The sequence below is a fragment of the Leptinotarsa decemlineata genome, unplaced genomic scaffold, assembly GCF_025532065.1.
Source record: "Leptinotarsa decemlineata unplaced genomic scaffold, Ldec_3_MD MMD2_tig00026294_RagTag_RagTag, whole genome shotgun sequence".
Classification (NCBI taxonomy): Eukaryota; Metazoa; Arthropoda; class Insecta; order Coleoptera; family Chrysomelidae; genus Leptinotarsa; species Leptinotarsa decemlineata.
In genome coordinates, this window is record NW_027412674.1 from 896,245 (window position 1) to 919,773 (window position 23,529).

Here is a 23,529-nt window from a genome sequence, read left to right on the forward strand (position 1 = left end):
TCAATAAATATGGAGTTACCTGATCACGGTAGTTTATGCAGCACACAAATCTCATACAAGCATTTTTTATGCGTTGAAGTTTGTGTTTATTATAGTCTGGCAAGAAGTTGTAATTCACTGAGCAGCAATACTCAATATGGAGATAAATCAATGATTGAACTAATTTCAGTTTTGTTTCTTGAGAAAGTATAAGGATTTCAGTTTTAAAAAGCAAGTTTTGTAAATGTGTTTATCGTGTTCGTTGAACAAGAGAGTGTTATCGATATATACACCTAAATTTTTTGCTGAATTCACCCAGTCAATCGGTTCATTATCAAGAAAAAGATGGAAATTTGTTTCAACTTCATTTCTTTGTAGGTCAGATCCCAAACATAGGGCTACTGTTTTATTTGGGTTTATTCGAAGGCCATGATTTTTGGAAAATAGAAGTGTATTTTCTAAATCTAAGTTCATCCTGGTGATGGCATGGTAAATATTATTAGATTGACTTGACAGATATAATTGAAAATCATCAGCATATAAATGTACGTCGCACTGGGATGACGTAGCAGGAAAGTAAAAAATGAAAAGAGAGAACATTAATGGACCTAGAATGCTACCTTGTGGTACACCAGAAGAAGTTTCCTGAAGAGATGAGCATAATTGATCATTATCCAGTGTAACCCGTTGAGCCCTTTCTGTGATATTGTTTCTGTTTTTTCATTTGCTGTTTTTTTCATGTATATTTGATTAGAATATTTCATATATTAGTAGAATTGAAGAACATTTTGATGAATATTATTGGAGTTCTATCCCAACACCAAACCGTTATTTTCAACACTTCGACACCTGTTTCAATCACCAAGTGATCATCTTCAAAAAGAGTAATAAACTAAATCTACATACATTATTGTCTTTATTTATACCATAGATACCTCTGCTAGGTACTTGCGTCTAATTTCAGAATCTTGCCTTTTGATAACTAAAAATATTAACACAACAAGCTAAATAGTATTGGTTCACCATCGTTATTCGTATTATTATTATGTTGACTTATTTCTAAGCTCTCATAGGCATCTAGATGCCTGTTGTGATTAACTTGTGTAACTTATCTCAATAAACTAAAATCTACCGTTTCCGGGTAGGAGGTTGCTTTTATGAACAACACGAGGGAACGACTATGGGTAACCCCTTCTCCACCCATGGAAATGGAGACTAAAGAAACGTCAAAGTGTATTTCATTGGTTCGAACTTAAGAATCTATAAAGTATCAAAAAGATTAGCTAAAAATTAACAATTATATTGAGCAAAAAACTGAAATTATAATGAAATAAAATACCAGCAACAATCAAAAATAAAAAAAGAACTTTTAACACGGGATGAAAATTAAAAATTAAAAGATTCCAAGTCACTTTACGACGTTTCGATTATTAGAATCGTCTTCGGGTGATACTAACAATTGAAACGTCGTGAAGTAATTTGGCTTGGAATCTATTAATGTTTAATTTTCATTTCTTGTTAATAATTAATTTAGATCTCATGTTATTGTTCATTTTTTATATTTTTTCATTGTTGCTTGTGTTTTATTCTAATGTAATTTCAGCTTTTTTGCTTAATATAATTGTTAATTTTTAGCTAATCTCTTCAATTGATTTTTTCAGGGATTTCAAATCAATTTATATCATATTAGAAAATGGAAGTCACAACCAAGGAAATGAACCTCGAAAAATTGTCAAGCACCTTCAAACAAACTTCCAAGTATTTCCCTTTGATATGTCTGAGGAATTTGGATGATGTTGCGATATTCGAATATCGAAGACTTGTGTTTCCTTTTTTAAATAACAGACTTCCATCAATAAAATTCACATATGACTTGGAAAATAGAGGACAACCTCCATTTCGTGAGGTTTTGGTAATGAGGAGTCAATGAGGATAGATAGAATACGATGTATTCAGGAAGGAAACAATCACTTACAGGTATATTCCTGACAGTTCACATCACTGTGGACAGCACAAACGTGCTGGGCTGAATTTTCTAGTGCCTCGTCTTTTTACTTTTTCTCTCACACATAAGAGGTTTACAAAAGAAAATGTAGATGATATTATAAGAAGAAAAGTTTGGGTTAAGAATGAACGAAATCTCGAGTTTTAGAATCGACGAAAATTAAGATAAATATATCTCAGTTCCATGCCATCATTACACGAAGAACTTTGTGAATATTTTCAAGGAACTGGGTATGAAGGTGGTATTTTAAAGTAAAGCCATATATTACAGAGCCTTTTAGGAAATCCAAAGGACAAAGTCGAGTGTTCGGAAAAGTCTGGAATTTATGAAATTAAATGTGAGGACTGCGATGTGTAAGATTATGTACAGACAAGAAGAACTATCGAAATAAGATATATGGAACACTTAGCACACCTAAAATATGGCAGACCAGAAAAATCAGCAGTCGCCCATCATGTTTTGCAAAAAAACCGTTCCATAGTTGGACAAGTTAACAACAGGCATCTAGATGCCTATGAGAGTTTAGAAATAAGTCAACATAATATTATGAATAATGATGGTGGACCAATACCTAATAGTTAACTATATAGCTTGTTGAAATAATATTTTTAGTCATCAAACTTGTCTGACTAGTACATAAGGCAACATTTTAAAATTAATTTCAAAACAATTAAGACACAGGTACCTAGCAGAGGTATTTATGGTATGAGGACAACATTATATGTAGATTCAGTTTATTCTTCCTCTTGAAGATGATCACTTGGTGATTGAAACACGTGTCGAGGTGTTGAAAATAGCGGTTTGGTGTTGGGATAGAATTCCAGTGATATTCACTAACGTGTTCTTCAATTATGCTTATATATGCAATATTGTAATCAAATATACATGGAAAAAAACGAATCACAGCAAATGAAGAAAATGGAAACAATTTTGAAAACATCTGTTTTCCGTCAACCAGATGTTTCCTTCCTATGATCGACAACCTTCAAGAGTCGAAACTGATTCAAGTTCAGAATTAACGGGGTCTCATCTTTCAATGTGGGATTTCTAATACGAAACAGATCAGACATGAAACTCTAAAACCCAGTTGATTGGACATTTATACCTGCGGCATATACAAGTGAAACATATTGGAAAATACCTGATATTTGAGTTTCTGCCATATACCGCTTTCGAAGGAATCAAGTAGGTTTACATTCAGACCATCAATATCCTTGTCATATTTGGGGTCGAAACAGGCGAATAGTTTTTCCAACGAATCCAGTTGTACGATAATATATTTGACAAAGAATTCAATATCAATTATAGAAAAAAAACTTTTTTTGATGTGGTTGGAAAACTTTTTGTTGCAATTCAGAGGTTTGGACTTCTCCTGTCTAATGTACAAGTAAGTGTAGAGAAATGTATGGAAAAGAAATTGATAGGATCCAAATATTCCAATAATTAGTAAGGCAGTGAAGAGAAAGTATTATCAAGAAATTAAATATGACCAGAAATAAAGGAAAATGAGTTGATTAATTTCAAAGATGACTATTCTCCAAACAAATTCAGTGGATGTTTTGAGAAAATTCAAATACAAAACCAGCTACAGCAGTACTTTCTAGCGAAGAGATCTTCGAAAGATCCTTCAAAGAATGTTCAGCTTGAAAATTATTCAATGATTAAAGTTCATATTAGAACTCGTGTCCGGTTCAGTAATGACAATTTCCATCTATACGAAAGATTTTCTCTTCAGAGTCGACAGATATTTATTAGCAAAAATAGTTGTGTAATTCTCAGTTCTCGTTATGAATCTAGGTAAATCATATACCAAACCAACTAATTATTATTGATTGAAATATTTCGCTAAATATGTTTTCAATTAATGTCGCTCAAGTACTGTAATTACATTCTTCAACTTGTGGAAGCTTTTACATCTCAATAGAAAGTTGAAAAAATAACATTTCAATAACACGCTTGAATAGTATGCTGTTGGAGTATGGGTGAACATTTTATACCGGTTGGGTAGAAGTTGTTCGGTCAATGTTACAGAAAATTACTTGAAGTGGAATTATTTAATGATTTTGATTGTACTTTTTATTGTCAAAAGGATAAATTATGAGTCATAAAATGGATTGAAACCAGCTATCGTGATTCCGAAAGATTTAGGAGACTTCTGCGAGCATAGGATAAACGGAGTTGAACCTTTCAACATACGATTTCCAGCATGGGCCAGGCAATACATAGAAGCCACCCATCGTCCCAGAGTATGAATTGGTCCCGCATTTACAATAACGGTTTTTTCTATGACATCGTGACGGGTAATGAATTGTGGATTTATGCGTATGAGTCTGAAAATAAACAGCAGTCGACTGTATGGGTGTTTCAAGATGAACCAAATCCAACAAAAGTTGTATGAGTATGTACTTACGCTCCTAAAACTGTATACAACTCCAACGTAAAATGATAATAACATATTCTGGGCGGCTCTCCTTCCCTACACGCTCTTGCGCATTCATCAGGAGAAGATAAAGAAGGATTTTTTCTCAACTCGGCGGTGGAAGAAGTTCTGTAGTCTAAATGCTTGAAACCTGTGTTACCTCCAAGGCTATTTTTCTTAGCTAATGGGCCCCTTCTCAACTCGGGATGTATTTGAAATATTCCTTGTGACGATGTGAAGTGATCATCTGGAGTGGAAATATCGGACTGCCAGAAGCTAGCTGATGTTTGCTGATCAGCAACTGAAATTAAATATTGGGAATCAGTTTCATGGCAGAAATAATTAAAACAGACGTAAATTACTCAAAAAATATTGGTTATGAAACGATTTCCAACCTAAAAATGATATAGAAATTAACGAAACAGTAAATAGAGAAACTTTTCTACTATTACGGGTTTATGGTTGGATAGAAAAATGAAACACTATAATCAACAGTGTATGTGGCCTCTCTCTATGTTTCCTCCATGAAAATTAGGCCATATCATTGGCATAGCAGAATAATTGTCCCTCAAGTCCATCAGTTTTTGTGATATTATTCGTGAATATAAAGAACACTTTCCCTTGCGAAGCATTTATTCTGACTATAGATAAGGTACTTATTTCTTATACGCTTTATATTAGCTTCACCTGTATGTATGCATGTATGTTTGTTTGTAACTTTCAAGTTCGGGATCTGTATTTGACAGAAATATCGACATTATTGCTTGATCTATTCGCGGGCAGATGGCGCTGTACGTAACCCCCTTGATATAATTCGAACTCACTTTACATGTATTTCTTCATTTGAAAAAAGTTTTTTTTCGCCTGCTGCCTTATTTGTAACCCTCCTTTGCGCGCCTGCTGCCTTATTTGTAACCCTCCTTTGCGCGCCTGCTGCCTTGGGTTTGATAGATGATTTTCAGGCTCCCTCTCCGGAATCGAAAAATATCAATGATTATTTTTATAAACAATATACGGCTAATTGATCCGAAAGTTTAGATTAAATAGGTATAGTTTAAAAAAATGAAAAATATAGTTCAAAAAACTAAAAAACACGCTTTTAAAGAACATCGTACTGAAAAGTTAAAAATATTTTTTATATAAGCTCAAAACAATAACAAACGAAAAATGCTGGTATTATTGTGAAAAAAGCGTGGGCGCTTTGTGCCATATAAAATCTAATAACATATAAATCAAACCTCGCAATACACGCCATACAAATCAAACATAACTTTCCCCCCCAGAAAACATCAAACTCATAAAACAAGTCAATAAAGGAGACCCTATACACATCTGGGTAAACCTATACATTCATAAATTCAAAAGTCATAATGCATTTACCGAAGAACACATACAAATGAAAACACAACAAGATGGACGTTGCCATGTTTTTTGGTTATTGGGGAGGCATCTTACATTTTTTAGAGTAATAATGCCGTAGTAAAAAATGTTTATATATAATTTTTTCAGTATTTTTTTATTTATTTAGTTTTTCAGATGCCGAACGTTTACAAACGTGTTTCTGTTCTTCTTCGTGGCAATTGAACAGAGGAGAAGTTATAATCTGTGATGAATGTTGTTCAGAACGATAATATTTTTGTTCGGAAGGCAATAATTACATAAGGTATTTCTCGAAAAACATTGGTAAGGACTGAAACTAAAATTGATAGAAAGGGAAATATGGGACCTTTTTCTGTTCTTGGAAATGACGATTATTGATTATGTGTATGTGTATCAATAGCAAGAACTCAGGGTGTGAATGAAACTGAGGTCAAAAATAACTGTTGAAATAAATAATTCAAAAAATAATCGGCCAAATCACGTACTTGCTGAGAAGGTTTCAAAAGCAGTATCAACAGTCACCTTTAAAGAAAAAAGGAACAATCACTGTTATTACTTGTTGTAATACAGAAGGAGTTTTCATACCGCCGGCATGCGTTGTGAAAGGAAAATAAGAAAGAGAAGTTCCAAGAAGATATGTCACCTGGATCCTGTCTCTTTATGTTGCCAAAGTCAGTATATAATAACTCATACATTTGATTGGTTAAAAAATGACTTTCATTTGGAAAAAACTATATGAAAAGTTTTATTGCTCCTAGACGCATTATAATTTTGTAGAGATGCTAGAGTTTGCCATCAACCATGATATTGTACTCGTTTTTATGCTGAGCTAGACTTCATACTCGATAGAGTTGTTTTTGAATCTCTGAAATCCTCTATGAATCATGCCGAATGTGGCTCAAGCGAAATTCTGGACGTCATTTTATAGGACTTTATGCCTCAGGGAACAATTTTGGGACCTTTTCATTTAGTATTTGCAAATGATCTATTAGTGTATCTAAATGGAAATTCTGCCACTCACTGTATATGTTATCCTGATGACACGAAGATGGTGAACCTGGTTTTTGAAGATTATCTAAACACTGTTATGAATATAGCTGAAAGCACTTTCAGTAAAGTTATCACTTGGTGTGAAAAAAACAACTTGATGATTTATAAAACAAAAACTAGTATGTTACAATTCATGGTACGACGACAACATCATGAGGTGGGTCTATACCAGAATACCGAATTACAATTGGATCCCACAACAAAAAACTAAAATGTTAGCAGTTAACTTCGATAACAACTTTAAATGGAAGTCAGAAGTGGATAATTTGTGTACAAAGCTCAGAAATTCCTGTTATTCTCTCAGGTATCTCTCCACTAATTGTAGTCAAGAGATTCTACTTACGCTTTATTATGTGAATTTTAATTCTCACCTTAAGTATGGCATACTAAACTGGGGCACAAGCTCCTCTGTGGATAGAGTGTCCATGATACAGAAGTATGCAGTAAGGATCATTGCTAAGTTGGGATTTAGGGAGTCCTGTAGGGGGATCATTTCAGAAGTTAAGAATATTAACAGTTGCAGGAATATACATACTTGAGGCATGCACATATTATGTATACCGCAATAAAACAAACTGGCTGCCAACAGACCCTCACATACCCATTTGACACGAAATGACCACTTACTTCTTCCCAGTCAACATCGAACTGATCTCTATCAAAATAATTTTGAATATCAGGGATGCAAACTGTATAACAAACTTCCCGACGACATTAAAGTTTCAAGAAATGTACATATTTTCAAGAGGAAAGTTAATCAACTCTTATTGTCAAAAAAACTGCTACACTGTTGAGGAGTTTCAGCCGTAACTTTATTTCCATGTGAAGTGTACTGTTTATTTAATATACACCTTTTTTATTTATACACACGTAGAATTAGTAACTTTAATAGATTTTATATTTATACTTTATATTATCTGTAATAATTGTTCGCGACGTGGATGTCCTATACACATCCAGAGATATTTTATAATTCTAGTCATTTCATATGTATATACATTTTCTTATATCATTTCTCTACTTGAATTTATTGACGTTTTTTTCATTTGCATTATCACACTGTTGATGTGCAAACTAATTTGTGAAAATAAAGAAATTATTATTATTATTATTTCTTTTTCACCGTAGTGTGCTGGTCAGGCCCTATTCCCTGAAGCCCTGATACATTCGAGAGGGCGCGCCAGCATTATCAACCAATGACCATTTCCCACACCGTGGGGTAAGTGATTATTGAGTACGAGAATCATGTTCCTGAGCAAGAGCAGTGAGCCAAGAAGGACAGCCTTCTGCATCTGTGCGGCTAAGATTTCTGCCTTAGTGCGGCAAGCCGGTATGATTTCAAGATTCGAGAGTAGAAAGGGCATCATTCCGGGTTCCAACCGGGTTCCAACTCGGAGACAGAGTTGTGGTCATCTCGTTCAGTGTCGAAAATCAAACCGAGTTCATCAGCTGCTCGGGCAGCTGCCCTGAAGAGAAATGCTGCAATTCCTGCTCTCTTATGGTCACGGATCATGCAGAGAAGGGTATCCGAACTCCTGACAACAAAATGTTTAGAATAAGGGTAAACAAATTTTTGGCTGATAGACCCTATTATAATTTGCAAGAGTTCTTTAATGATAAATTTACGTGACGAAATGTGCATATTTGAATTTAGGGTATATGAGATTTTTGTTTATATTCTTGTTTGTATATAAATGTTTGTTTGTCTTCTGCAATGGATGTGTTTATTTATGTTATATTATATATAATATTTGTGTGTTGATAATATTTTTAAACAAGTCTGTACACAACCATGTTGAGACAAAATTTCGATGTTGAACTATAGTGTATGTTCTGACTTTACTTTTCTGTAGATATATTTATATTCACATTTTATATTTGTATATCTACTTACATATGTGTGTATTTTTCACAAGCTTTGCCCACAAGATTTATTCTCAATGACAATGAAGTATATCGTTATTATTATTATTATTAAGTTAATGGCGTTTAAAATCAATTTTGAATGGATTATATTGGTTTGAGAATACACAAGTAAACTGGATTTCTCAGATGCGATGAAAATAACAGGTTCTGATTTGGAATTACGGTCTGATTTCCGTTATGAAAAATATAGTCATACAATTTATGTTACATTAAAATCAAATTGTACTGGTTTATTTTCCAATAAGTAAAAATACCGAGATAAGACTTTACTAAGAAAAGTTTGAATCGAATTTACCGTCACACAAAGACAGTTTCAAAAATATAAAAGTTGATTCATTTTGCAGGTTCATCCATTATTAATTTTTTCCATAAGTCATCTTTCAATTAACCTATATCGAAATAGATGAATAAATCACTGAAGCTTTCACAGAAAGTGATGTCATTCTTTTTTGTTTTAATTTCGAGACGATATCTAGATTCATTAAGATTACTCAGTAATAATTCATGAACTTTCTCATCTATGAATATTGTAATCGATTTTATTTTCATCATGATAAAAACAAGCTAATAATAATCCTTCAAAACATGGCACAAAAATTCTTCCACTTATACTTCAGGATGTGCCCGAAGACTGAGGTTAGGAGTAATTGTATTGAGTGAATCGGGTGCGTGTTTTTAAATATTCAAATATTTAACGAAACGTGATTCTTGAAAACTTTTAAAAAACAAAAACAATTGATATTTATTTATATACACTTGACTTTACCTGAAATAATAACTTCTGACTAGACATCAATTGGATTGTTGTTTTCAAAATTGATCATAACATGATAATTATTCTATTGAACAACTAATATACATAAATATCATACAATGCCATATCAACTATGTGTTTTTGAATATTAGTCGACTCTCCAATTTAATGTAGAAGAATAATAATGCGTCACTTGAGCGGAAGGAATTTGTTTTATTCCTATAGAACGTGGGCATACTTGAAGACTGGCTCTAAATCAAATCAGCTGAAGAAACAATTCATTCGGGCCAGTATTCCCTTACCTACACAGTAGGTTTACGGATTGATACCTATCAGAAAATAACTACCTTCCTGGCTAATACCATGAAGGGCGGTGCAGAATTTTTCACAGAAACAAATGCTGTTGGCGACACAACTGTCGGAATCATTTTTTAATTATTGGAACAGACTTGCAGACCGGTTTCGGTCTATTTGGCCACTCATCAGTCCATCATCTACATGAAGTCGATGATTTCCGAGTGGTTGTTTTCTGATAGGTGTCAGTCCACGAACCTACTGTGTAGGTAAAGGAAGACTGGCCTCAGCGAATTGTTTCTTTAGATATTTTGATTCAAAGCCAGTCTTCAATTATGCCCACGTTCTATAAAAATGAAAGTTTCATGTCCTATAGTACGTGGTTAGTAAGTGAAGAATCCTTACTGACACCTGTCGAATATAATCCAACGTCCTTCGTGGTATTAGCCAAAGGAGTAGTTGTTTTCTGATAGGTGTCAGTCTATTTAACCTACAGTGTAGGGAGGGAGTTAAGACTGGCCTGAACGAATTAATAATAATATATGTTTATTTTAACAAATTCAAATAACATTCAGAACTAAAATATTTACAGTATAGACAAAAGTACAGAACTACAATATAAACAAATGAAGAGTATGGAAAAATAAACGAATGGAACCTCAAAAAAGCTCGGGAAAGCTTGTGTTTGAAGTGTTATAGCTTTACATTTGGAGTCATTTCAAACTTTCAGTAACTGGGTGAAGGGTCAAGCACCAAGCACCAACGAATTGACGTTGATTTTTGTCTATATTTACACATATATACATATATACGCCAAAAACAAGCCTATATACATAAAAATATTATGGGTACTCTTATATTTACTCATTGAGTTTATATATTTTCTGGGAAAATAGTGGCATGAATTGTGTGTCTCTCAAAAAAAATCCACCATTTTCTAGTTTTTTCTTGAAAGGACGAATTGGTTGCTGGAATATAAGGAAGGGACTCCCAACATAGCCTTCAATATTTTTTTTTGTAAGAGTTCTAGAGGTAGGATATAGCAGGATATGGTCCCATGCTATAATTCCGTATTGCAGTAGATATTCAACAAGAGCATGGTACAGTATTGTCAATTCGGGGAAGGGAATTTTTCTTGAGTTGGTGAAACCTGTAAATAAGGGATCGTAAGTGTTTTTTCCTTGTTCCTTTAAATGATTTGATTCATAGCCAGTCTTCCAGTATGCCCACTGACTATATGTGAAAGGTTTTCTTTCCTTATTCAAGGAATTGGGCAAATTTCGGATATGCGGTTGGTTACCTCGTTCACAGGCAGATGGGGCGATGACAAATCTGTTGTTTGTTGTCCGCTTCAGCCTAGTTCGAAGAATGAAACTCTGAAGGAATTCGATTTTCAATTATCGAAAATTATGGACTTTATGTTGATGATAGACACTACGTTGCACTGACGAGTGGCCAAACAGCCCGAAATCGGTCTGCAAGTGTGTTCCAATAATTGAAAATCTATTGCGACAGTTGTATTGCCAATAGCATATGCAGGAACAACATCAGTGAAGAATCCTGCACTGACACCTGTCGGATATAATCCAATACCCTTTTTGGTAATAGCCAGGGGAGTAGTTGTTTTCATATAGGTGTTAGTCCATCAACCAACAGTGTAGGAAGTTGAGACTGGCCGGAACGAATTGTTCCTTCAGATAATTCGAATGGAATAGGAATAAGGAAAATAACAATTGGTAATTGTAATAAAAATCATGTTCTACAAAGATTGTAAATATATGCCCTGAAATAATTCATATGTACGTATTCGTTTGAAGCTGAATTTGAACTGTCCTGAAATATTTTTGAGTTTTACTGATGTACTTTCCAAATTAATGAAACTAATATGATAAACAATAATAATCTGAAGATACTAACTTGCTTATGGAAACGTGAATCGAAAAAAAAAGTCATCTAATTCTGGTGTGAAATAACCAATAAAAGGAATCAGTATTGAGTATCGAGATTTTTGAAGATCTTATCCGATCAAATTGAAAATTCACAAGCAATGCGTCTAATAAATAATAAATTATAGATCAATTCGTTTGCTTTCCAGTGTTTTCCAAATACGCATTGATAAAAATATTGGAAATTTATTGCAGTTCGAAACTCGGAAGATAATAATAATTTTTGAGTTCTTTACTGCAACTCGGCACTTGATAACTAGGTAACATACTCGTACTTTCACTACTTTTAATTTTTTATTGTTTCGAATGTATCGACAACTGAATCTAATAACCCTTCACTACGTCCTTGATAAATAATCGTGATACCTTGTTCGACATATAATGTTAATATCAATTTTTCATCCTGATAATTATTAATTTGATCCACTTTGTTTATTGTTTTATTGTTGCTTGGATTTATGGCATTGATGTGGGTTTGTAATATAACTTGTCGTATTTAGTACCTGTTACTAGAACGATTAACGTTCTCACAAGAAGTCATAATGAGGAAATATGCATACCGGATGTATTGAAATGTTTCGTGGTATCAAAAGATATTTGAGTATATTTCTAATCATTCTCCAACTGAAGACAATATACACTCTTGGACAAAAATATTGCATATTTCAAGATTTTTTTTCATGTTCATTTCTTTTCCCTGAACATGTTATTTATTTTTATTGATAAATGCCAAAGTATTTTACGTAAATTTTCATTCAGTATAGATGGTACAAGTTACAAACTTTGAATAGTGTGCCTTTGCCACTATTAATGTCTATTATTTTGTTTATGGTTCTCAGAATGACATTTCGAGTGATTTATGTCTTGATTCTGTAGTTTTCTTAGTGGGATGCTGCATTTGAGCGAATTAGTTTGTGTTAAAATTGTTACTTTAGTCAATAAGGGACGCAGACAAGAAGATTTTGCGCATATCCATCAATCGACTGTTTCTCGTATTGTAAAGCGATACACTGAGACTAGGGAGTACAAAAGGCGGTCTAGTCAAGGACGTATGAGATGTACAACGCCAAGAGAGGACCGATATTTGAAAAGAAGTTGGTTTAAATCCAATACGCCCTGCCAGAGTTCCTAGGCTTCTCCCACGTCACGGACGTGGTCGAGTACACAGAAGATCTGGAGAACGTTTCGCAGAATGTAATTTTGTACACAACGTTAGTTTTGGTGGTGGTAAGAACATACGTTACGGCGGCTTCATTGGTTACGACAATTCTGTGCTAATGCATGGTAATGCTCGGGCACATGCTGCAAGAACAGTCACCCAGTATCTTTAAGTTGTTGGACTTTAGGCAGTGGAGTGACCACCAAACGGTCCTGATGCAAATCCCATACAACATATTTGGAATATCCCAAAAAGACATATACGACCAGCTCCCAACTCAATTGCAGAATTGAGAATTGCTGCACAGAAAGAGTAGAATCGAATTCCACAAGACACCATCAAAGACCTTTTGTGGAGTATGCCCAGGAGGGTGCAGGCTATCGTTAAAGCTTAAAGAACTTTCATTTTGTTGTCATTGTTACTTGTTCTGAAATAATGTTAATATTATCACCAAAACTGGACTATTCCATTTCTTCTTCTACACGTGTGTCATAAAGTTTCAATATCTGGATTATTCGGAAATCAATATACGTTAAATACTTCAGCATATACCATTCAGTAATAAAAAGTGCGTAAAGATTACGACAAATAGAAATAATCGTGTATTCAAGGCTTAAAATAAACTATGCAATATTTTTGTCTGTGAGTGTATTATTTTAAAACTCATTTTGTGAAAGCAAAAAATGGGTTAACTCCGGTACATTTTTTGTTGAAAGTTTGTCGCAACTTTCTTCAGAATATTTTCATTGACTTACTATTATGTTATATCAACATCGATTCAGCCCTGCAAACGCGGAGCCTAGAAGAGAAACCGATAAAGAAAACGTAAAAACAACATTGGCATTAGTCTCTCAAAAAATGAAATAAATGAAATTGTAGTGTCAAATATTCTCACCGACTAGGAATGATACATGAAATTTTTTATTTCGCCCAGCTACAAAAAAGAACAAAATAGAAACTGCTTTTTTCGACATAGTCGTGAAGACATCAGTGACAAGTGAAGGGTGTCTTAAATAAATCCAAAATTACTATGAAAATACATTTCTCCAGAAAGTTAGATACATTTAAATTTATGAAAGTCGAAATTGATGAATTTATGAAATTCGATATTGAAAGATCAGCGATGTCACGTGACTTTTCCCGCATTTTTCGATTGCTCATTAGAAAATTCGATATTGCCAAGTCTTTTAGATTTATAGGACAAAAATAACGTCAATATACCTACTTAAATGAAAAAACCGATTGTTTCAGATGATAATTCAGACGTTTCAAAAATTTTGTCCTTTTTAATGTCATGTGTTTTTGTAGATTCATGTCTCAATTAATATTCATTCCACTGTGTCGTGGTGTATATTGATCTTAAGAAAATTTCGTACTCTATACATTGGTGCTGTTCATTTTTTCCCAATTATACTTTTTTGCCTCTTTTCTCTACGAATTCAAATTGAACCAAAACGCTGCCTTGTTAATGAACGACCTGTTCGATGACGGTTTCGTTCCGGAGATCTGTTTGTTTTGACGCAACCAAAACCAAGTAGATGTTTTGAACAATATTATATAATTCCACTTGTCACAATAAAAAATTTCGCTAGCTTACTGATAGATGAAAGCGTGTCCATCATCAAATAGGGAGAAGGATTTTCCACACGAATTTAGCAGATCCATGTAGAAAAAGCAGCTGCCTGAAGAGAACTACTCTACATAAAAAAATACATTCATCAACCATCATTATCGATGGGTTCCTTCATAACACCTGTCGAAGCAAACCTTTTTATGATGCATTCCGAAGAAGTAGAAAAATACGAATATATTTTTATCATCTCATTCCAACAATAAGAAATGAAAAGAGAAATAGTGGAGTATAAGAGAACTATCAGAACTACCTAGTTTTCCAAGATTGATAAAAAAGGAAGCGAAGCAATAAGATTTCGGGTTGCTTATAGCTCTTCGAGAAAATAACAACGAATCCCAAATAAAAAATAAAAAACCATGATTAAACAGACTGAGCAGGAATTATACTATTGACAGAAATAATGGAAGTAAAAAAGTGGTTCAATTTCCATTTGTGTTGAGTATTCTGCTCTGATAATACTGGTATTGTTTAAATTTCACTGATAGGTCAATAACGTATAAAATTTCATTCAAAAGTTCATCGAACTGCATATAGTTAGAAAATATTCATCTGAATACTCATTGTCAAGGAAATTCGGTCAATGATTGAGATGTTGAATTTTTTATATTCGTTTTGATACAACGGGATTCGGTAATTTGTTATTTCGTTTACATATCAATTGAATCTAGTAGATAAGCTAATCTGCATTTCATATCAGATAACAGGTACGTTAGTGTGTGTGCGCCAAGATAACAATTTGTTAGTTTGATATTTTATATTATAAATTATAGATCAAAGGAGGTCCTGAAAGAACTATTGGTAAAATTTGATGTAAAATTCGATTAGTATCTTCAACTGATAGTTCAAATACGCGAGGTTGGGTTTTTTCTCAAAGAACCGATGCCTCAGATGGCGGACCCATTGTATATTATAAACAACCTCAGTGAAATATATAATGTGAAAAATTACTAACACCGGATATATAGGGTGCTTGTGAAACATGCGGCAAGAAATTAAGGGACTATTCTAAGGATATTTTATCCTTTTATGATTTTTGATAGGGGGCTTTGTTTCGAAGATACGGGGCGAAAAAGAATTTCGACAATAACAGTTTTGATAATCTTAAAATTATTAACGTAGCCGAAACAAAAGTATAACGTACTACACTGGACCAATCAATCAATAAAAAATTCCATTGGTACCTATCAACAACATTCCGATTACTACAAATAGCTGCAGACATTCAATTTGAATAGTATGTCTCGTAAGTGATCATTTGTATGTGTCGAATGGGTTGAAACTGATTGACTTTATCTATTTCACGTGCATTTTCTGTGTTTAATATTCAAAGTCTTGTTAGTGAAGTCTTCTATCATGAATGGCTATACTAACGCTGAGATGGCTGACATGCATTTCATTTATGAACTTGTTGATGACGGTTGTACAGTGAACGATTTCCTAATCGTAATGTACCTAATAGAAAAACCTTCCAAAGTATAAATCAACGGCTTCGTGAAATAGGAGCATTGAAGCGAAATGGAGTACCAGGAAGGCCAATGACAGTAAGAAAGTAAGAACGGCAGAAGTAGAAGATAATCTACTGTGAGTAACGGGACGATTTGGAATATTCTGAGAGACTATTTGTAGTACACATACCATATACAACGAGTTCAGACACTTCTTCCTGTAGATTTTCTTCCACGCATTGCATTCTATCAATGACTTTTGCGCACATTGGTTCAAATACCTACTTCAACTACTGACGCTAATTCTTTTTAAGGATTAAGCCAGTTTCTCAAGAAATGCCATGAGGAGTTTCCGCAATAACCATATTTGTGGTGGAGAAAATCCACATGAGGTGCTTGAAGATCGCTTTCTAGATCAGTTCTCGTAGAACGTCTGGGTGGACATTATAGGTGACTTCCTATTGGACCGGTATTTCCGCCAGGAAGACCAACCGGCAAGGTTCACCGCAACTTCTTGGAACAAACGCTACCTCAATTTCTGGAGGATGTACCTTTGGTTGCATGAAATGCAATGTGGTTTATGCACTATAGTGCACCAGTGCATTTCAGCATATTTGCTCGAGAGTTTTCAACAGTAACATACGGAGATCATTGGATTGGTCTAGGTGGACCTCACTTATGGCCTGGTCGATCCCCGGACTTGAACCCCTTGGATTATTTCCTATAGGGCCACTAGTTCATACTACTTCAGTGGAAGAATCGAGGAATCGAGTAATTGCTCTGTGTAACGCAATCAGAAACGATTCTGGTGTTTTTGAAAGAGTTTGGGAGTCGATGAGAAGAAGATTGGATTCTCGCATCCGAGCGCGGGGTAGTCATTTTCAACAGTTCTTGTAGATCAAGAAAAGTTGCATGTATTTTTTGGTAATACATTGATATAGTCGAAATTCTTTTTAGCTCCTTATCTTCGAAACAAAGAGCCCTATCAGAAATCATCAAAGGACAAAATATTCTGAGAATAGTACAAAGAATAGCCTCTTGAATTTTTGCCACATGTTTAATAAACACCCTGTATTACTATTACTCTAATAAACTGTCGATTGAGTAAAAGCACCATTATAGGGTGCAGTCAGTGTAGTTTTTTTTTAATAGTATTCAAGAGAAATAAAAAATACTTGAATTACTGTGAATATACGACTCCATCTTGCGTCTGTCTTACAAATTGTTATTTTGAAAAACGGAAGAAGCTGGAAAATTTACCACATATGTAAGTATCAACATGTTTATCTTCAGGTAAGTTTTAAATTGACTATTCAATCAATTACAAAAATTGGATAGAAATACTTTTTCCTTCGCCACTAACAATATTGAAAAAAACACCACTGCGAAGTTATTATAGTATTCATTAAAAAACATACGGTCGGATGGAGAGAAATTTCCCGTTCAGTAAATATGTCATAATTAAGAAATTATATTATATAATGGTACACTACACTCGTAATTTCTTGTTATGATATAAGCACCTAATATGTTGTTATTGATAATCCTAATTATTCATAAACATTTTCTGATGATAACTAACAGACACCAAGCAAATATGGCAAAGAAAACTTTCCAGTAATCTTTTGAACGAAAATTCATGAAATAAATTTGTTAATTTTAATTACATTTGCATGATTTACAACCAAAAAAGCCGATGAATAGTTCAATGTTTCATAATGTAGTCCTAGAATGAATTTATTCTTTTTTGCACGCCAATTAGTTGAAAACCAGAACTCCTAGAACGATAATCATTTCGTTAACTAGGTGTTGTCATCAACATTAACGTTATGGAAAAGATTTATCATGTGATTGGTAGAAAGTTGGTTATTTCAGAAGTTTATGAAGCTCTAGTGTGAGATATTTGGATATGTGTTGAATAAAAAATTGTGTCAATGAGAAATATGGTTTTGATTTCTGAATTTCCTTTGAAGATCCTGGAAATACAGTTGACGAAACCATGTAGCATTCTAAAAAATGATTGTTGAATTACAAGTAGTATTTATTACCATTTTTTTAAGTAATACATTCTGATATCAGTGGAATCCAACTGCGAAGCTGTGAATTCTCTCTTGTACTTCTAGTTGCACTGAGTAGTTTTACTGAGCAAATTCTTTCAGCATGATTCTAGTACGTATGAATTTCATACATGCAATCTAACCACGTTGAAATCAATCGAGTTCCAGGCAGTTTGCTGTTTGGGTCGGATCTTTTCTGCACTGATGAGAGGTAATACCTCGAAACAGGTCTGTAAGTGATCTACTTAGATAATTTCAGCAAGGTCCTGCTGATGGATGAACGAAAAACATCTGGCTGAATGTGAGGTATATTGAATAAATGTCTGTCGGATATAATTCAATATCTAGTGTTGTATTAGCCGGGGAAGTAGTTGTTTTCCGGTGAGCCTACGGCGAAGGTAGTTGGGACAGATGAATATTTCTAAATTTTATTTCGAAATATTTATTTTCTAGTATATAAGATACTAGCTACTCGTCCCGGCTCCGCACGGGTGCAAGGCTGTGACTAAATATAAATTCACCCACAGGAAATTTAAGGGCATGGAGAAACACTGATGCAGAGATAATTTTGTTTTATAGACGCGCCTTTTTCTATAAAAATTCTAAATGAAATATGGCGGTACGAAGAAACAGTGATAAAAAGGTAATTTTCATATGTAAACGCGCCCCTTTCATTCTCAGGGGGGCGCCCTTGTTGGAATAATAAGACCTGAGAAGCACCTATATACCAAATTTCTTCATAGGACTCACCAGTACGGGGAAACAGAGATGAATGAGTGTTAAGTGACTTTGTGATTAAAAAAAAAAGATGAAAATATGTTTTCACGTTAACCAGCTATCGCAATCCTAAGAACGACAACCCTCAGGAGTCGAAATTTCTGCGATCTAAGGACTAACGAGGTCTTATCTTTTAACGTATGATTCCTAACACGGATTGGATGATAGCAAATGAAAATCGATCTTTAGCCTGCGGCTTGAACCATCGACAGACACATCGGCCGATTGACTGAGTGAACAAAGCACCCACATTGAACCGCCTGCCTACCGACCGACCGAGATAGATAATATTCCTTGGATAGTGTAGTGGATAATATTCCACTACATTATATTGACAAATAATATCATAATAATATTGGTAATATATTCCAGACACCAACATGGTTATAGAAATTGTCCACGGAAACAGACACTTCCTTAGGGCAGAATATTATCTCTCTGTATCTGTAGAGTAGGGAGGGTGAGTGTAAGCCCACAGTACTTAGGCCACATTATACATCCTCCCGAGCAGTTGTCCTCCAAGGTCATCGTCCATCCTGTCCAGGAAGGTGGACAGCTCACTGGAAGACATCTCCTTTATATCGGCAGGTGTAGGCCAAAACTCGCCGAACACTCACTCTCTTATTGACGATAACTACGGACACTCGCATAGGACATGCCTGACAGTTTCATCTTCCTGTTCACATATCCTGCATAGAAGTATGTCCACTAGCCCCATGTTATAGAGGTGTTTCCTCAGTTGACAGTGGCTAGTCAGAAATCCTACTGTTAACCGTACCTATATTTTTTTTGGTCATCGCCAGATATTTCTTCGGCGCCAGTTTCCCAGGGTCGGCCAGGGTGATCCTGGCAAGATTACACCCTTTGGTTTCGTCCCATCTCTTCAAGGATTGAGTATGGGTGTGACACTTGACTAGTTCCGCAATTGCCGAAGTCATCAGGCCGTAGGTGCCACTGGGTCCTAAAATTCTTAGTCCAGCCGCTTCCTTGGCTAAAAAGTCGTCAATGCGATTACCTGTACTCCTGTCGTGCCCTTTAACCCACCTCAGGATAATGTTATTATCTACCGAGGCTTTGGCTAAATCTTGGTCACACTCTAGTACTATCCCTGAGATTATACGTCGTCTGTTTGAAGCTAATAGGGCTTGTCTGCTGTCAGTGCAGATTGTTATGTTTTTGGCAGAAATTCCTTTCTTGGTTAATTTTTTTGTGGCGATTGAGATACCAGCCAGTTCTGTTTGGACCACGCTGGTATTTCTTTCCATTCCCCACTTAATTCTTAGTGATCTGTAGTACACTCCACACCCTGAACCTTCTTTGGTTTTCGAGCCGTCTGTGTGAATCCGTATTGCATTTGTATCATCTGAACCTATGTTCTGCCTTATTTGTATTTTGTAGGGTTTATTAAACACAAACCTGGGTTCAATTGCATCGCTTGTTGCCTGCAGCAGAGGTTGCGCAGTAAGCGCTTCCCGCCACAGGCCCAGCCTCAATTGACCCATTCCTACTTCGAGGTTTACACCAGCTGTGCGCAATCGTACCATGGCCATCAACGCAACCTCCTTAACGTACAGATCAAGAGGGATCAGACCCGTGATTAATTCCATTGCCGCGGTTGGTGTTGTTCTCATGGCTTCTGTGATGTTCAAACAAGCCATTCGCTGTATTTGGTATAATTTTTGGTTGGCCGTTGCTTGTAGAACTTTTGGTCCCCATGCAATGGGGACCGTTAACATAGGTCTTATTATTGCAGTGTAGATCCAGGTGACCACAGGGGGTGAAAGACCCCATGCGCTTCCCACTGTCCTCCGACATTGCTCATAAGCCACGTATGCTCTTTCTGCTTTACTCTGAAGATGAGAGTTCCATATTAGCTTTCTGTCGAGGATAGTACCAAGGTATTTTACCTCTTCAGAGAAGTTTAGTTTGCTTTTGAAGATTTTGGGAGGTTTTAAGCCCGTTAAACTTCTTTTTCTGGTGAAAAGGACCATCTGAGTCTTCTTAGGATTGATCGACAGTGAGTGTTCCTTACACCATGTTTCTATCAATTTTAGCCCATCCTGCGCTGTATCGCACAGTGTGTTTATAAATTTACCGGTCTGCAAGATAACTATGTCATCTGCGTATGCAATTGTGTAGAATCCATTTTTGTTAAGGTGATTAATTAGGGTATCCAGAACTATGTTCCAGAGAAGGAGTGATAAGACCCCTCCGTGTGGACATCCTTTCACTGTGATGTCTTCTACATTGATACTGATTGCTCTACTAGAGAGCATCTTGAGTATTCATTCTCCTATTACTAGAGGTACATTCCTGGAGTGTAGTTGCTGGGTAATTGTTGGAAATGTTGTTTTATCAAACGCTCCCTCGATATCTATGAATATACCCAGGGTGGATTCTTTATTGTCCAATGATCTCTCGATTCTGCCAACCACATGGTGAAGAGCAGAATCAGTAGACCTTCCCGGAGTATATGCATGCTGATTTGGATGAAGTGGGTTGTGAACTAGTACTTCATCTCTTATGTACCGCTCACATAGCCTCTCCATGGTTTTTAAGAAAAACGATGTGATTGCTAACACGAATTGGATGATAGCAAATGAAAATCGATCGTTTAGCCTGTGGCTTGAACCATCGACAGACACATCGGCCGATTGACTGAGTGAACAAAGCACCCACATCGAACCTCCTGGCACCGACCGACCGGGATAGGTAATATTTCTTGTCATTGACTTCATAAGTCAATGATTACGAACATATAAATGATTTAGTTCTTTACTTGATTCATCACTACATTATATTGACAAATAATATCATAATTAATATTGGTAATATATTCCAGTCACTAACATGATTATAGGAATTGTCCACGGAAACAGACACTTCCTTAGGGCAGAATATTATTACCGATATATGTTTATGAATGAAATATCTATATCGATATATCAAGTTACTTTCAAGGCCTGTACTAACGCAGATGAAATGGTTGGTTTCATTTAGAGAGGGAAAGTGTGAATAACGAGAAAAAAAGAAATCAACAACAGGTACATTGATTTCATAATTAATCAAGCATGAAATTGTTCCTATTCCATTTTCAACATTTATCAGCATATCCGGAAGTAGTTTCTAATTTGTTGAGGTTTATTCGAATACATTTTGAAAATTGATAAAAAAAATTCACAAAATTTGCGCATTGATGTTAATAATGTAATAATTTTCAAATATCTGATATTAGTAATGTCATGTTCAAAGCTTACTACAATGATAAGGGTGACATTATCATTCGAAAGATTTCTATTTCATAAATTGTCATTCAATTAATTTTATACAACTTGTGATAATTTCAAATTGAGAATATTTTTTCTGAATTTCAGGACACAAATTTCATTTTGTGTCCTGTTTCAATAGAATGTTGAGCTAGTGCACATGAATTTTTGTTTAATCTTATATCACTTTTGTGTGAAATCTTTCTGCTTGATAATGTTTTGGAAGTTGTTCCAATATAATTTAAATCAGAATCATTACATGGCACATTATAAACAAAGTTTGATTTTTTTATGTCAGATATAAACTATGTTTTGATATTTCCAATAACTATAATATTCTGTTTAGAAATTCTGATATTATTTTCATTGTGAAAAACTTTAACCACTTTGGAAAATTATCTGGCACTGAAAAATCAATATAACCCTCAATTTTATCTTTCAATCACCAACCCTACTTTTTTTAATAGTCATTTTAGTAATTCAATCATTTTAATCCTGATAATAGTAAATTTCTTGATGTTTTTGGATATTTCTTTTTTACATTCGAAAATTTTGAATATTTTCCATGAGTGTGGTACGTAATCCTTCCTGAAAAGATGAGTCGTGAGATTCCCGCCCCAACCAGAAATTTTTTTCGAGATAATTTATCTGGTTGAAGCTGAGATGATTCTGCAGCCATGTTAAAAATCACACGTGAAAATGTAAGACCTCGTTAGTCCTTAGCTCGCACAAGTTTCTCAACTTCTGCGAGTTGTCGTTCGTATGGGGGCGACAGCTGATTAACGGAAAAACAGATTTTTTTTGTAAACAGTAGATATTTGAACTGAAAAATACTTTTTCATTCAATCCAAGATCTAATGAACTTGAGAAAGTTTGAATTAATTGAAACATCACGGATGGTGAAAGGTATACCACAGAAATCAACGCAAAAAAGTAATTCTCTGCCAAACATCGCACAACTGGTGGAAAAATATAATGAATTCAATCAACATTATTCATTTTGTTACCGTTTTAGGCGAACTTTCACCGTTGGATTTTCGGCTCTTTTACACAATAAGCCGACACGATACACATTCTTCACACAACTTTCAAATTAATATGATATAAACAGCGCTAATGTATCCCATCATATTAGACAGATCATTTGCATATTGAGAACTATGAACAGTGTAAATATTAATAATTCTCATTGACACCGATTAGCAGAAGCCACAGTTCGTGATGTACTGATGAATGTTTCCCATCATCATTAGCGTCGGAAATTAACTGGTGAGTTTGACAAGTTCATGAATCAAATGATAATTTTCATTAATTGATTTTTCACATTATCTAAAAGACATATATACGCATTCATTTTTGATATAAAAAAATGTTTGATAATACAGATATACAGTTAGTTACCATTATATAATGATCTGAAGTCTGGGTTGAACAGCGTC

The 23,529-nt window shown here is 34.8% G+C and overlaps 1 protein-coding gene across 1 annotated transcript in view; it reads right to left on the minus strand.

The window, feature by feature from the left end:
• The window catches only part of stw (laccase), a 129,843-nt gene that overhangs the window by 23,903 nt on the left and 82,411 nt on the right, over positions 1–23,529 (minus strand). Inside the window, exon 2 of the mRNA XM_074180130.1 lies at positions 4,395–4,704. Coding sequence (XP_074036231.1) covers positions 4,395–4,704 — 310 coding nt within the window. The remainder of the gene's footprint in view (positions 1–4,394; positions 4,705–23,529) is intronic.